Raw genomic sequence first — 16224 nt, forward strand, 5'->3', positions numbered from 1 at the left:
GTCATCGGGTAAGGCATCCCCTGGCTGGGTGAATGTGAGGGGGCAGGGGGTGTGAGGCTGTGGGGGCTGCGGTGATGGTGAGGAGGGGTGGGCCCAGGATGAGAGGGGCAGGCAGAGGTGCAGGAGCATGGAGGAGGGCGAGAGGAGGGTTGGTAGCGATTTGACCTCCTGGGACTTAAATCTGGTGGCATAAGGGGACTGAAGCTCTCCCTGTCATCGTAGCTTGGCGGGTCATCTGAGACGTAGAAACGCAGGTCATCTGTCCTTTGGGAACGATCGCTGGATGTCGACCGGCGGAAGGACTGGTGAGCACGAGCGTATCCCGGGGCTTGTGTTGTGGATACAGGGGCAGTTTGTTTTGCATTGTTAGAGGTCATGGGCATAGCTTGTTCGTGAGGGTAAGCCATCCTGGGATACTGTGGTTGGCTGTTTGGATCCACAACAGCTGGATGGTTTGCCTGGCGGGCAACAGCTGACGGGGGTGCGGGGATCTGGTTTGCTGTCAGGTCCGACATGGGGCCTGAGGGTAGACCTGGCTCACTGGCTGATGATGGAGCTGTGGCTAAGGTCGTAGGTCTTTGTGTATATCTGGAGCTCTGAGACGGGGCACCTGGTTGCGGCTGCTGACCTCTGTCATTAGACGCCTCTGTCTCTGATGGAGCTGTTGGCTGGTTTGAGAGAGTCATGGCTGTAGCTGTTGTTTTTCCCGGTGGAGGTCTGCAGCTAGAAATTGCTGACACCGCTAATTTTCTTGTGTAATTTGATGTCAATGTAGAATCGTTAGGGATCTTTCTGTAGATTGTTGGTGAGGACACTACGATAGTTTGAGACCTGTCCTCACTCTGTGACTTTATACTTGATGCTGCCTCTGCTGATCTTTGTGTTTCATTCGACGTCGCTCCTACATCTGCAGGTTTAAATTTGTAATTTGGTTTTGGTGGCACTACTGGCTTTTGAGAACTTTTAGCAATAGATTTGACCTCTATGGCCTGAGGTCTGCTGTTTCCTGTGATGTTTGAGGGCATCTCTTGTTTCTGTGCCTCTTTAGAAAGTGACACCTCAATCGGCTGAGGCCTGAATCTCCTTAATGCAGGAGATCTCGGAGGGAAAGTTGGATCTTGTCTTTTAACTGCTTCAAAATCTACTAGTTCCTTCCGTTTGGCGAGAGGTGATGTCTGCTGATGTGTATTTCTTGGAGGAGAATCACTCTTTTGCTTTGCTGCATCTTTTACTGCAGGTTCAAAACTGACTTCTCCTCCTCTGGTTTTTGTTTGGGTGTCTGTCTTGTTGCAGACTGCTGTGGATCCAGATGTGGTGGACGAGGAGGAGAATGTCCTTTCTCGCTGGGACTCAGCGTGACCGCCATCTGAAGGTGTGGCAGTCTGAAGGGGGATCTCCAGGCAGTTCACATGCTTATGGGGTACACATTTACCTCCAGCAGTTGCACTCTGGACATCACTCACCATCGCGCCAATGTCAGCTTGGTAGCCTTTCTCCTTTAATAACATAGAAACTGAGTGGCTACTGCTGCCAGGAGTGCTAGCAGGAGTAATGGGCCCAGGTGAAGGTGAAGTGGCCTGGGCTTGGATGTCTTCCTGGGCTGGGGATGCAGGCGCAATGGTCCTGCTGGATCCATCCCTTATCACTACTATAGCAGTGGACACCTCTCTTTCCTTACTGGGGAGTTTGGGGAGGCTTCCGAGCATGGGAGGCTTTCTGTCTCTCCTCAATACCACGTGTTCATCCTCATTGTCCGCAGCTTCTGCCGTCGTCTCTCTTGTTTCGGCCTCCTCTCTTGGATCAGGCTGATGTGGCTTTGATACGGCTGCATCTCCTGTTGCGTAATTCTGTGTGTTCTGGGAATTCTTTTGTTCTCTTCTTGTGTCGTCGATGAGCTGTGGAGACACCTGGGGGTTTTCTCCTCGTCTCTCTGGGTCTAACTTGCAAGGGGTCAATTTATTTTTGTCTTCTTTCCAACAAACAGCCTTGCATTCTATCTGCATTGGCTGCGAGCGAGACAAAGGCTTCCCAGCATGGTGCGGAAGTGGAGATAATTTCAGGAGCTTTTCATCCCTCGCCTCAGCTTTCTGAACATCTTTCCTCTCCTCCTCTTCCTGTACCTCCCTCCTTCTCCCTACCACCCCCTCCCTCCTAACCCCTTGGCTTAGCTCTCTCGCCTCCTCTGTTATGTCTTCCCTCTTTTCCTCATTTGAATATTCTGCCATTTCTTCAATCTCATCGGATGGCATCGCGTCTTCGCTCTCATCCGATGGAGTTGCAGCACTGGTGGCTTTGAATGACAGGTTATAGGTGTTTTTTACAAGCCGCCTCACATCTCTAACTTTGTGCATGGGGACCTTAGCTTTACTATTCCCATTTATTTCTTCCTCATCTGATTTCCCCTCACTTCTCGTCTCTATTCTGTGCTCCTTTTCGCCAGTGGACGTCTCTGGCGAGGGAGCTTCATGTCTTAGCTCAGATCTGTTTTCCACTTCTGATGTGAGAGCGACATTGAGGGATGTTATCTTTTTCTCTGCGGTAGAGATGGCTTTAAGGTTAATCTCTTGTGTTTTTGTCATCAAGGTGCTCTTGTCACCCTGTTGCAGTTGTTTATGGTCGTCTGTGTTTTCACATTCCTGACCCCTGTTTGTCACCCTGACCTGCATGCTGCTACCTCCAATAGGAAAAGGAGCTCCTGTGTTGCGGTCAGTGGCATTTGCTGAGTCACTACCCTCACTTTCCACACATGTTTTGCTGACATCTACTCCTTTTATTCCAGTCCTTGGGATGACTTTTTCTAAGGTTGACTGTTTACTATCAAATGGCATTTTCAGTTGTGATCTCATCTCAGGCCTTAATGAGGTCAAATTCTTGCTCTGGGAATCATCACTGCTTTTGCTGCTGTATGTGTTCATCCTGTTGCTGGATTTAAGCGGTCTGACCTCCCCCTGTGAGCTTGCGTCTTCTCTCAGACTCTCAGTTGAAAGACTATAATCTGAGAGACTAGAACTCAGATTAGGTGTGTCAGTTTTTGGAGAGCCTTCATGTGGTGCCATGGCACACTCAGACAGGGAATTTCTTTCTTCAGATGTGACGCTGGCTTCCTCTCCCGCCTGATCTTCGGGTTGTTTTTCCACATTTTGCATCTTCTTTGAGAGCACGCTCTTGATGAGGCACGTTGCCAGTTGGGTCTTAGAACACGTCTCATCGAGAGAAACAGATTTCTGAAATTTAGATTTTCTCTCACCCTTTTCATCAGGCTCAGGGCTTGGCTGTTGGTAGGATTGTTGCATGGCTGCTGGTGTACTGTGTTGTCTCAACAATATGTCTCTGGACTGCATTTCCAGAGAAGGACTGTCCAAAATCACCGGAATTCCGGGACTGCTGTTCTCACTGCTCTCATCCTGCTTTGTCTCAGCATTACTCTTCCTCTTCAGCTGGATCTGTCTCTTAGGTACTCCTCTTTTCATCCTCCTCGAGTCCTCCCTCTCCACAGCCACATCCACACACTCAAAGCTGCCCATCTCATAGCGCCTTGATGGATCCAGGCCATCTGTGTAGTATGCAGAAGGTTGCTGGAATGAGAATTCATCGTTGTCCAACTTTGGAGCAGAGCCCCTGAAGTCAGCGTAGGCAAGCCAGGCAGCATTGACTCCAGCTGGGCTTTCCTGAGTAGAGGGCTGGGAGACATTGGTAGACGAGCGGTGACTGGAGTTGTACATGTCAAGGTAATCTACCTCAGGGCTCGACAGGCTGCGGAAAGCCACATCTGTAAACCACTTCACCTCATCGTCTGCCTCATCCAGTTCGCTTCCCATGCTGGAGCTTGAGCTCCGGCCAGGCCTGTTTGTAGCCACGCGTCCAAGAGCGCTCCTCTTGTTGTGGGGTGCAGGAGGTTTAAGCCGTCTAGAAGTACCTCCACCTCTGCTGTCTTGCTGGGAAGTCTGCGCTCTGACCAGACTCTGTTGTTGCTGTAGCTGTTTGGTGGCGAGAGAACTGTCTGTATAGGAATGTGCTGTTGGCATTCCCTGACGAGTCTCTCTGCTTGTGGGAGCTGTATTGCGACTCACAGGCCCTTTTCTATTCCTGGCACTGAATGACAGCTCAACCTGTTCCCCTCTGTAACTGGCGTCCCCCATCCACCCCTCCTCCTTTTCAGGGATCAGCTCCTCCCTCTTTCTCTCTCTCTCCATCTCTCTGACCCTTTGCCTCTCCCTACCTAGCTCTCTCTCCTCCTCAAGCTGCAATTCCCTCTCCATCTCTAGTTGCCTTTCTAGCTTGACCCAGTTGGCCTGGCTATTATTGTCACTGGGGGCAACGTTGGGACTTTCCCTATTTGTCAAAGGTTTCTTCAAATTACTGCTCGGCGAGGATGCTACAGCATGAGGGGGGCTACGGCTTCTGTTCTGCCACTGTCTGCGCTGCTTCTCCGGGGCTATGATGTGCACGGGGGTAAACCTGGTTAATGGGGGAGAAGGCGTTCTCCTCCTATGTACATTGTGCGCCATGTCTTCCACAAACCTCTCTTTGCTCTCACGTCTAACTTTGAGTAATGGCTTTCTTCTGGACTGTTCAGGTGTACAATTAGTTTTCAATGAGCTGTTGATTTCACTGCTGTCAGAGCTTAGGGAGTGAGGACTGATTTGAGACAGTGAATACACTTGTACAGGTGATGTTGATGTAGTCTTGTTAGAAGGTGAACAGTTTGAACTCCTGTCGTTAATGGGGGCTAACAGAATGGATGAAGAAGACTGAATTTCAATAGGGGAATTACAAAAAAAATGTTCAGGCTGGACAAAGGCTGGGCTAGTGTCTTGTTTCTCCTCAGAGAAGGAACTTGAGTTGTAGTGATGGTTTGTTTGACTTGGTGTTGTCTCTCTGCTTTGTTGTGACACTGGACTATCTAAGAGCCTCTCTGCAGATATGACAGGTGAAGTAGACTCAGCTAAAGGAGTTATTACCTGTGGCAAACTGCTTTTGATTTCAGCCACAACTGATTTGTTTCCAATGTCTATTTTAGATGACGGTGATACTGAGTCTTTTGTCAAATGCGTGGGGTACTCTATCACTGTAATATTAAGAGGAGAAGACTGCCTCTCTGACTCAGGTGTATCTCTGAGTGCTGGAGTGGGCTGTGTATATTGAGTATTAACTATAGTTGGGGAAGATACAAGTGAATGTTGATGGTATCTATGTTCAGGAGATGGGCTAACAGGTGAGGAATCTCTACTACTGTGTCGAGGTGAGGGACTTTGATACCTTTGAGAAGAAGGGGTTTGATACCTTGGCTCAGGTGATGGTGTCTGTTGCTTTGGTTCAGGAGAAGCTGTTAGGTTCACGTGATGAGGCGATGGACTTGTTGCAGAGTTCTCAGCCTGTGGGACACAGTGTGTAAAGTCTGTGGTGTCAGGGGAGTCTCTTGGCGTGCCTGTCGACTCTGCTCTGCTGCTCTGCCTACTATCTCTGCTTGAGGTAGGGCTCCTTGCTTCAGGTGACACACGTGTTCTTTCAGGCTTTGAGGTGTAGAGACGAGCGAGTTCAGGAAACGTGTGAGTGTCCCTGTCCTCAGGTTGAACCACAGAGTAACAGATCGTTGTGATATGAGGAGATGAAGCGAGGCTCCTGGAGTGAGACGAGGCAGAATCAAGGTGAGGATCAAGAGAGTCTGATGTCAAGTGTACTTTAGAAGACTCCTCCCTCCTATTGTTTACAGGTGAGGATGCTGTTATCCTAATTTCAGGTGAGAGGGCAGAATATCTGTGTTGTTTCGGAGAGTAATTGCTCCTAAAGTCAGGTGAGGGAGACAAATTACAACTGATCACAGGTGAAGAATCCTGGCTCCTGGTTTCAGAGAATGGAGAAATGCGTTTTGTTATAGCCCAAGGGTCAGGAGAAGGGGTTCTTGTCTGAGTCTCAGGCAGAAAGACAGCACTGAGCTGGCCAGGTGAGGAAGCCGTGTATCTAAATTCAGGTGAGACACTCCTCTCCCCAAGCTCAGGAGTAGAGGCAGATGAGATTACAGGTGAAGGAGGTGTGTATCTTGGAACAGGTGTAGACACAGCACTGCCAGCTTCAGCTGATAGCCCTGTGTCGTGCTTCTCAGGAGTTGTCGGGGTGTCTCTTCCTGCAGTGGTGGTGAAGGAATTCAGGTCAGGGATGCAAGGAGGATCTTCTATATCAGGTGTTGAGCCTCTACTGAATAGATCAGGAACACAGACCCTCTCTCTGAGTTCTACAAATGGAGATGATGCTTGAATATTAGTAGATCTATCCTTCAGCTCAGGAGATACTGATGTTTCCCTTGACTCAGTGCTACTGGGTGACGGTAACGGAGAGGAAAGGAGGACTCTTGGTTTAATAGTTGATGTAGGATCTGCAGAAAAACTTTCGTTTATTTGTACAGATGGGGGACTGCTGTTGTTATTACAAGAGATGCTACTTTCCTCAGGTGGTACCTGCTCTACTATGGACTCAGGTAAAGACTGAGTGTTTAGTGATTCACCAGAGGAGAAACTGACACCGTTTCTAGCTTCAAGGGAGGGACTTTCACTTGAAGACTGAGGTGAGGGGCTAAGGTTGCTTCTTGGTGTAGAAGTGATACTCCTTGATTCAGATGAGAGATATTGTGTTGGATTAGGTGATGGAAGTAAACGCTCAACTGAAGGTGGTACCTGTGCTTTAATGGACTCAGGTAAAGACTGAGTGTTAAGTGATTCACAAGAAGATGAGCTGACACCGTTTCTAGCTTCAGGGGAGGGACTTTCACTTGAAGACTGAGGTGAGGGGCTAAGTTTGCTTCTTGGTGTAGAAGTGATACTCCTTGATTCAGATGAGAGATATTGTGTTGGATTAGGTGATGGAAGTAAACACTCAACTGAAGGTAGTACCTGTGCTTTAATGGACTCAGGTAAAGACTGAGTGTTAAGTGATTCACAAGAAGATGAGCTGACACCGTTTCTAGCTTCAGGGGAGGGACTTTCACTTGAAGACTGAGGTGAGGGGCTAAGGTTGCTTCTTGGTGTAGGAGTGATACTCCTTGATTCAGATGAAAGATCTTGTCTTGGATTAGGAGATAGGAGTAAACTCTCAACTAAAGATGAAGACAAGGAGGGCACTTTTCCCTCTGGACTGAGAATATATGGGTTATTTAGAGCAGGAGAAGGGCTTCTTTTACTGAGGACTTCAGGTGATGGTAGAGCTGTACCAAGTTGGGTTACAGGAGATTTGCTTTTTGGTTCCGATTCCTGGGTAATGTCATTAAAAACTCCTGGTTGCCCTGAATTCAGTGCCTCTCCCTCTGACTCAGAATCTTTGCTCTGCAATGAGGGACTATAAAGCCTCTCTCTTGAATCCTCAAATACTTCCTCTCCTTCGCTGGAGCCCTGGGGGGTGTGATAAGAACCCGATGAGTCGTTCAGTTCATCCACAAGAGGTGATGCAGCAGCTCTCCCATCAACCTCTCGGTGGGAATGGGCAGGTCCTGAAGTAGGGGTGCTTGAGAGGGAGGGTGACTCACAATCGTCTCCAAAAATGTCACATAGGCAGGTGGTCTCGGAGATGGCGCTGCGTTGAGTGGGGACGTTGATTATGTCAAAGATTTCAATGTGGTTAGGAGTCCCGTCACGATGGCACAGGGAGAAGGAGCGGGGTGCGCTGCGCAGGAAGGAGTAGCTGTCCCCCTGGAGAGTCCAGCTGTCCATCGCTAGGTCACAAGCTCCAAATTCTCACTGTGGTCTGTCCAGTCTGCTCCTCTAGTCTGCTCTGGGAAGTGTTCCTGGACTGGAAATAAGATATGGTCAGCTGCAGTTAATTCATTTATATCTGTCACAGACAAGCTTATTCAATCCAAGTTAACCGTTTTGTGAACTTGTCCACAGCAAATGTACCTTGCAAGCCCTGAAATATGCGTGGACTTCCTCTAAATATTGAAAATCCACCCAAAGTTTAAATAGAAGTATGTTGCTATGTCGTAAAAGGAGTTGGAATTAAGCCAGAAAAATGAGGAGCATTCCTTGAAATAGCAACTAAAAAGTTGATTTGTAGTACATAAGAGAAATATAAAGCATCCCTATGTGTTTAGAAATTCACAGGATTTCATGGCAGTGATTTATCTACAAAGATTGATATTTCTTCATCTTACAGTATATAGAAAGCACTGATCCACTTAAAATATGTATATACTGTACATTTACCCTACATTTAACATCGCTACATTGCCTGGCAACTAGAGGCCAGAAAAGACAATGATGATTGATGATGAAGATGATATATTGCTATACTGTACCTCCGGTTGGTGGTGGTGCTTTTCCAAAGTGCATTGAGTTCCTTGTTGGTGCAATTACTGCCTTTCATCCAGCATGCTGTCTCTCAAATCCACAGACAAGAGCTCTGTGCATATCCAGAACTCCTGACTGTTCGGCCCACACAGCTCAGGCTGGCTGAGCCTGACGAGTTAGACAAATTCAGGATCTTAAAGGTACTGCCATATAACGGACTTGTACACGGCACTGCATCTAGATCAGACACATGCGCCTGCTCTCCAACACTCGCCTCTCTATTTCTGCCCCTCCCTCCAAAGCTGGCCTCACTGAGTCTAACTTGGATCATTCTTCTCCAGGGTGAGGTTTGGTTTACCATTGGCTTTCCTGTGAGAGCTGGGCAGGGGTACCATGTCAAGGGTGGGGGGGGCAGGTTTATAGTTAGCAGCAGGTGCTGCTCCTGCCAGGATAAATGCTTGTGTCTGGAATCTGACACTTAGAGCCAGCTCAGTCACAGGCCGACTATATATAGAACGCCACTATCAGAGCCAGATAGCCATAGCTTTACCCGTTTGTCTGTGCATTCTGGGATGGAATAGAGGGGGGGGGAGACAGAGCTCACAATACAGCCCACACATTGTCTACTCTACTACATAAGGAGTTATTCTTAACATTGTAAGTGCAGCTACTCTCTCTCTCTCTCACTCTCACTCTCACTCTCTCAATGTGTGTGTGTGTGTGTGTGTGTGTGTGTGTGTGTGTGTGTGTGTGTGTGTGTGTGTGTGTGTGTGTGTTCATGCTGGAGACTAGCTGGGGGGCCGACAGGTTAAAGGTTGATGTAGACCATCCAACTTTTGACAGCTCACATGCAGGTGTCATGCGAGCACACTTGTATAACATCAGTGAAGTATAGAACATGCACATGTTTTAACTCTACCTTAATTTTTTTGTCTCTCAATAGAAATTTAATCGCTTTCATATTGATCTTACCTTGGCTATCATTCCCATGAAACAACACACAGGATTTGCTTACCATCATCGAAACAAAATGATCAAAATGAGTCTGCTCCCAACGAAACTGGTGCAGAGGTGGTCCAACCATGTTCCATGATTGGGAGTTAGGGTAAACCCTCTGTCCCAACATAATACCCCACAGGATTACCATTAATTCTAAGTCATTAAGTCATTTGGGCAAGTCAGTGGAAAATGTATGATTGTATCCCTTCAAAAGGTTGCATGTCAGCGATTGTGGCCATCTGTGGCATCACTCAACACAGGAAAGTTGGCAATTAATCCTTCGTATCGCATAAAATATATGTCTCCTGATGGCCATTGTATCCTTGATTAATTCGGCTGTGTTGACAAACTTCCATAATAGGTGCGTTTCACTGAGGCTGTAGTGACATGGCAAATCTGGATCAACTTTCCTCTGTACTCTGAAGTGTTTTCACTATGTGTTCTAAAACTATAGAGATATCGTGAGGCACACATGATATGAAAGCGTGTCACAGTTTTACACAACAGTAAATACCTTTTAGGTGCGAAAATATCATATGTATGCATGTGGGTGCTACTTACAAACTTAAGTTCACAGAAAGTGCAGATGGATTTGAAACTCTACAATTAAAGTGGCACAGCAGAGAAGTGGAGGAGTCAGAGGGAAAGAATGATGAGCAGCTCAGCCACAGGGAGCTTTAGTCTACATCACTCAAAGATTAGTCACAACAGCCTGCTCAAGTCCAAAAACCTCACCCACCCTCACCCTGAGCAATGCAACCACATAAAATACCTACATTAACGATACGCTGTGCTGGTATTTATCAGCCAGGATGTTCATAATACTCTGTGCCAAAAAATGAAGTTGCAGACAAACATAATATACCTTTGGCCAAAACAAGAGCAGTGTCCCGTGTCTGCCATGGCATAAAGACAAATAAACAAGACTTGTACTCTTCAATTCATCTCGGCTTGTGTTTCCACTGGGGTCATTAAGGGCTTTGATGCTAAACAAGGTTCATGTGTTATGAGTATTTAAGAGACAGTATTTATAACAAACAAATGGAAATATAAACAAAGATAATATTTCAAATGTGTTTTTTGTTTTTTTCAAATGACCCGTTGACAATTGTAAAGGTGTGCATGGCCAAACTTAATTTGCTCTTACAACTAAACTTATTAGTTAAAGTTATTAAACTACTGACGGATGGTGAACCAGCAATTTCTAATTGTGTCAATTGCTGTAAAAATATTCTCCCTCCATTTGTTCTTCATTTCACTGAAACTTGACTCATTAAAGTTTGGTAATGGCGGCGCTGTAATAACCCAGTTTACATTTGGCCTGTAACTTTTAAATCTTCTTGCCAACTACATGTAAGATACCAAAGGGTTATCACAGCCGCCTCGCCTTTATATGTACTTACCTCTGCGCCATTTGTGAGCCAGTGGTAAAGAGCGACCCAACTGGAGTGTTTCCAATCAATAATCATAATAATATTTACCGGAAAGAGAAAGCTGAACGTCGATGTCGCAGAGAAAGTAGACTTTTATTGTGAAGGTTCAGAACAGACACAATGCGACACCGGAAGATCCGCATTACGACTGCTGGTCAAGTGTTGCCATAACAGGCAAGTGGCTAACGCTAATGCTTGCTAACTAATTAGCAGAAGAGGTGAGTTGGGTTTATTTAAATGTATCCTGTATTTCAGTTAATCAACGACAGACGTTTATATGTTAGAAAAATGCCAAATAACGACAACAAACAGGTTGTCATTTAGAAGTGAAATTATTTGGGCCTTGTCAGCACCTGGCTAATGTTAGCTCGCTAACCGCTAGCGATGACGAGCTTTTTGTAGTTAACCAGCGACGGGTGCGTTTGTTTATGTTAGCAAAGGCCAACTGAACGTCCCAAACAAAGGCGTGCAAGCGAACGCACCATTAGCCATTAGCTGTAAGATGTATTTCTCCGCGACTGCTTGATAAAAAATGATGGAAACGAGGCATTTCAGTGACCAACGACATATAGCTGGCGTTTATGTTGGTTAGCTCTCCGGCGTTAGGTGGACATTTTCTGTGTACAGCTGAGAAGCGGCGATTGAGCTGTATCAAACATCACTATTGACTATCGATTATTGTAAGTTCAACACAAGTACATATCGTCTGAATATAAATCAGCTGGGCGACCGTTCTGATTTGTTCCGAAAATGATCTTTGTTAAGTGCTGTCTGGAGGTCGAATCGCTGACGACAGTTTGTAAACAACACGCTCCCGAGTACACTGAGCGTGTGCTCCATACAGCCGAGGCCTTGTTAGCTGATGGCAACATTACATCAGGCCAAACTTTAGACCAGGATAGCTCTGGTAATGTCTGGATGGAGTCTAGGTGTTGAATGGAGGTCTGTCAGTGAATCACTCTCACTGCAGGGCTGATTGGATCATGAGGCCGATGATTGTGTTGTGGGGGTGAGAGTATGATTAGTGTTCTCCAAATTCAACAGGCACCTTGTTGGTCTATACTGAAATCATTAGATAGGAAGCCTCAACTGTTGCTTTTCCTCAAATTAAATGTTTTCCTTAGATTGAATCTTTGTTTTGTATCATCTTACAGCTGTAAATGACATTTGATTAATGTTCCTTATCTCAGGCTTTTGAGTGAGCTCTGTTTCTGTTCTCTCAATCCCAGGTGTTAGTGTTGTGAGTGTGTGTTCCAGTCCGAACCATGGAACAGTGTGCATGCGTGGAGCGGGAGCTGGAGAAAGTGCTCCATCGTTTTGTAATGTATGGACACCAGTCCGAGGAGCGGTTAGACGAACTCCTGCGGAGCGTGTGTGAGATACGGGGACAGCTAGTCGCATTCGGTAAGACAACTTGACACCAAAACACTGCCTGAACAATAGAGAAATAGCTTTACATACATTGTTATTGTTTGCATGTATAGTGACCCGGTCTGTTTCCTCTGCAGGAGTACAAGATGCAGACTTATCGGTCTTATCCCAGACTATGGCCCAGTGTTGCAAGAATATCAAAGAAACAGTACAGATGCTTGCGTCCAGACATAAGGACATTCACGGCAGCGTGTCAAAAGTGGGCAAAGCCATTGACCGGGTAAGGACCAAAGCTCCAGTGCAAACATTTGACATCTGGCGTAAACATGCTTCATTCTTGACATTCTTCTCTCCAGAACTTTGACGCAGAAATCAGTGCGGTGGTGGCAGAGACAGTGTGGGACACCCCAGAGAGACAGAAATACTTAAGCGAGACCATTGTGGAGCATCTGTACAGACAAGGGATGCTCAGTGTAGCAGAGGACCTGTGTCAGGTAAAGTGATATGAAGTCTTAACATTTATATTGATGTTGAGTTAACATCTTTACTGAAAGTTATAAATATCTATGGAACACAATCTAAATCTTGATTGATTTTTTCAGGAGTCTGGAGTAGTTATAGATATGAGTATGAAGCAGCCTTTCCTGGAGCTCAACAGGATCCTGGAGGCTCTGAGGATGCAGGACCTCAGGCCGGCGTTAGAGTAGGTTCCTTCCCATTTTGTTTTTCAATTTATCCAAACTGACTCACTGTTTTATTGTCAAGTGAACTCCCTTACTTGTTAAATCAAATGACCAATGTTGAGGATTACATGGACTGACCTGACTGTACCCTCCCTTATCTGTACCCTCTCAGGTGGGCAGTGACGAATCGACAACGCCTGCTGGATCTCAACAGCAGTCTAGAATTCAAGTTGCACCGCTTGTACTTCATCAGCCTGCTTAGTGGAGGCATCAGCAACCAAATGGAGGCGCTGCAGTACGCCAGGCACTTCCAGCCCTTCGCTGCTCAGCACCAGACAGGTAGGCAGCAGAGTCTAACTCTTACTCAGTCAAATGGAACCCTGCTTCTAAATATTCATAAGTAACGTATTCTTTTTGTGGCCCTTGTATCTTCCTCTGCCTGTACAGACATCCAGACCCTGATGGGCAGTCTGGTTTACCTGCGTCACGGCATTGAGAACTCCCCGTACCGCTTTCTGTTGGACACATATCAGTGGACTGAGATCTGTAACATTTTCACCAGGGATGCTTGTGCTCTGCTGGGCCTCTCCGTAGAGTCTCCACTAAGTGTTAGGTCAGAACTCCATTAACAATACATAAAACACCAGCTCTCAGCTCTTCAAAGTAACTTTTTGTTTCCAGGAAAGCTTGACATTGAATTTTTTTGGGGGGTGGGGTAATTCTATTATTCTAATATAATGCAGATTTGAGCTGCGGTCAAAGTTCCTCAGTGTTCCTTGTTTGTGTGTTTGTCCTCAGCTTTGCATCAGGATGTATGGCCTTGCCAGTGCTGATGAACATCAAGCAGGTCATTGAGCAGAGACAGTGCAGCGGGGTGTGGACACACAAGGACGAGCTGCCTGTGAGTTCATTAAGCCTGAGACTATCTAAAGACATCGATCCTCATTATTCACTTCTTAATCTGCATTAATTTACATCCCGTCTCTGCTTTCAGATTGAAATTGACCTCGGGAAGAAGTGCTGGTACCACTCGGTTTTCGCCTGCCCCATCCTCCGGCAGCAGACCTCAGAGAGCAACCCACCCATGAAGCTCATCTGCGGCCACGTCATCTCCAGAGACGCCCTTAACAAACTTACCAACGCTGGGAAGTAAGTCAGCAATGCCTGGTTGTGATTGTTTCAGGATAGTAATACCAAAGTGGATGGAATTTGTCTAAAGCGTTGTGGTTTGTTGTCTTGGGTGGAGAGTTTGCACCTGTACCTGCTCATTCATCGAGCTCAGACATCTTCATCTTCTTTTCTCACACACCTGTGTCTCCTCTGCAGGTTGAAATGCCCGTACTGCCCCATGGAGCAGAATCCGTCACATGCCAAGCAGATCTACTTTTGATACCACACACCCTCTTGTCACGAGTAAGGATGGAGTTCTCCTGGAGCTCTTTGCATTTTCAGGACCATTTGCTCTGACTCCCCCCTCCCTCCCCTCCTCCTCCCTCCTCCCTTCCTTCCTTCCTTCCTTCCTTCCTTCCTTCCCTCCCTCCCTCCCTCCCCGTTCACAGTCTTACCCCAGTGCTCCTCTGGACGGCCTTGGCCACCTCTAACCCACCGCGGGCTCGCCGCTTTGTGTAGAATAGCGAGTCCGGTGGGGGTGGCTCACCTGCAGCCTGTAGTCGAGTGAGGAGGAGTCTGTCGGTAACGAGAACATCCTCGCGAAGAAGCACCTCTGAGAAAGGATTCATTCACTGAAACTCATTTGCGAATGCCTGCAGTTATTGGCCTCTCTTTTTCAGTATGTACTACTTTATAGTGTTTGTTTTCTTGGCTTTATTGACTGTTTGAGTTCGCTTACAGATGACTGCTTCTCTTTTCTTTTCCATTTTTGGCAGAAGTAGTGGAATGAATATGAACGGGTGTAGCGTGTGGGTTATGCGGCATGGTTAGGCTGTTTCTGATTTCACGATAGTATTTAACTTTCTATTATAACCGAGATAGAGAGAGAGAGAGAGAAAGAGAGAGAGACCGGAGAAGATATATTCAGTAACAAATTGTATGGAAGGTTTTTTTGTCATTTTGCTGGTGGAGGCGACTGTAGAGGCCTAAGCTGGACTCAAACTCTGATTGTGAAATGTGACTTATAACTTTAACGTAATGTAATAAAGGCCTCATGTAGCTGAAAGTCACTGTTGGCTGATGTATCCGTTTAATCAGTGGTCGAGCAGCTTCTTTTTGTTCCCCCCCCCTCCCCCTCCCTTTTTTTGTGACTGACTGCACCAGCAAGAATTTATTCGTCATGGAAACCCCCATTTGTCTTGTTCTATATATGTATTTAACAGATACGACAAAAAAGGAAAAAAAACATATATACTACTGTGAAATGTGCTTTGTTTCTATTTTCAACGCAACCATCCAAATGGATATTAAATGCGCAAACAACACTACTGCACACACACACACACACACACACACACACACACACACACACACACACACACACACACACACACACACACACACACACACACACACCGGCCTCCCTCGGCTCTGCGCTGTGTACGACGAGCTTACACACACACGGTGGTTTGGACGTGTACAGTGGCCGTATTGTCCAATATGGTCTAAGTTGCAGTGACTGTGGGCTTTGTAGTTGAGCTTTTACTTGTCGTGGGTGAGGAAGTTCTGATCATTGTGGCTGTTGCTTAATATGTAAAACGCTTCTGCTGCATAGATCTGATTTGAAGTCGGAATAGAAAAATAATATAAACCCATACATTTCCTCAGGGCTCACTGTAAGAATACACACGCCACACTTTGCAGTTTTTTGTTGTGTAACTCTATTGGGAAGTGTTGAATCAAATATGTGCACTTTCAAAATCTTTGGAATTTTGCGTATTTCTTTCCGAATGGTGAAGTTTCAAACGGAAAAAGGGGGGAAATGTGCCACTAAATCTGAGCCATTTGAATGTACCGCCTGTAAATTCGTCATATTTCCTTTTCCTCTTTCAAATTCTGATGTCACCTCACACTGGATGAGGCTAATTTGTTCAGCAAACACTGCACCAGCATAGCTCACACCCACAATACAACATCACACATACTCACCTCACACAGAATTTAAGATAATGTCATTTTTATCTTGGTTTCATTAGGAACGATCTAAAGCTTTGCGTGGAATTTCTCTGAATTTCCCCGTTTTCTCACTTTGGTTGACAATCATCCATCGCTTCTCTTGAGTGTTCTTCAGATCGACCGCTCGCTCTCCGTACTTCTGTCTTCTGTATTATTTTTGTTGAATGTTTGCATTTCCTGCTTCTGTGTGTTATGCAACTTTGATTGTAAATATTTACCCTCTAACATGTTTCATATACTTGCATCTGAAAATTAAAATAAAAATTTATACTCCAAGTCAGTTTTGGAGGCTCCTACTGGCATTTTGGTAGTGGGTTGCTTGTACCAATTTATCTC

At 46.0% G+C, this 16224-nt stretch overlaps 2 protein-coding genes across 3 annotated transcripts; one reads left to right on the top strand and one right to left on the bottom strand.

Annotated features, from left to right (window-relative positions):
* Positions 1-636: 636 nt before the first annotated feature.
* Positions 637-7700, bottom strand: LOC143010427 (uncharacterized). The gene is made up of 4 exons (XM_076162734.1): positions 7362-7700; positions 3509-3733; positions 1146-2087; positions 637-717 (listed from the first exon to the last, which is right to left on the bottom strand). The coding sequence occupies exons 1-4, from the start codon at positions 7698-7700 to the stop codon at positions 637-639; spliced, it is 1587 nt and encodes a 528-aa protein (XP_076018849.1).
* Positions 7701-10827: 3127 nt separating this feature from the next.
* rmnd5b (required for meiotic nuclear division 5 homolog B) lies at positions 10828-16184 on the top strand. 2 transcript variants are annotated; one of them, XM_076162833.1, is made up of 10 exons: positions 10828-10926; positions 11938-12112; positions 12217-12359; positions 12436-12573; positions 12682-12782; positions 12935-13101; positions 13210-13375; positions 13561-13663; positions 13757-13911; positions 14089-16184. In XM_076162833.1, the coding sequence occupies exons 2-10, from the start codon at positions 11974-11976 to the stop codon at positions 14150-14152; spliced, it is 1176 nt and encodes a 391-aa protein (XP_076018948.1). In that variant the 5' UTR covers positions 10828-10926; positions 11938-11973; the 3' UTR covers positions 14153-16184. The 2 variants fall into 2 exon arrangements, with proteins under 2 accessions (XP_076018948.1, XP_076018949.1); XM_076162834.1 differs by lacking the exon at positions 10828-10926 and adding an exon at positions 11122-11388.
* Positions 16185-16224: the final 40 nt, after the last annotated feature.

This window comes from Genypterus blacodes, unplaced genomic scaffold, assembly GCF_046128005.1.
Source record: "Genypterus blacodes isolate CSIRO-AG114 ecotype Tasmania unplaced genomic scaffold, CSIRO-AGI_Gbla_v1 ptg000128l_1, whole genome shotgun sequence".
NCBI lineage: Eukaryota > Metazoa > Chordata > Actinopteri > Ophidiiformes > Ophidiidae > Genypterus > Genypterus blacodes.

Coding starts and splice junctions, on each gene's coding strand:
- rmnd5b (XM_076162833.1), top strand. CDS start 11,974: ATGGAACAGTGTGCATGCGTGGAGCGGGAGCTGGAGAAAGTGCTCCAT. Junction 12,574..12,681: donor TAGCAGAGGACCTGTGTCAG/GTAAAGTGATAT, acceptor TGATTTTTTCAG/GAGTCTGGAGTAGTTATAGA. Junction 12,783..12,934: donor GACCTCAGGCCGGCGTTAGA/GTAGGTTCCTTC, acceptor GTACCCTCTCAG/GTGGGCAGTGACGAATCGAC.
- LOC143010427 (XM_076162734.1), bottom strand. CDS start 7,700: ATGGACAGCTGGACTCTCCAGGGGGACAGCTACTCCTTCCTGCGCAGC. Junction 3,734..7,361: donor GCTCCAGCGAAGGAGAGGAA/GTATTTGAGGAT, acceptor GCCCTGAGGTAG/ATTACCTTGACATGTACAAC. Junction 718..1,145: donor TCGCCAAACGGAAGGAACTA/GTAGATTTTGAA, acceptor TTCTAGCTGCAG/ACCTCCACCGGGAAAAACAA.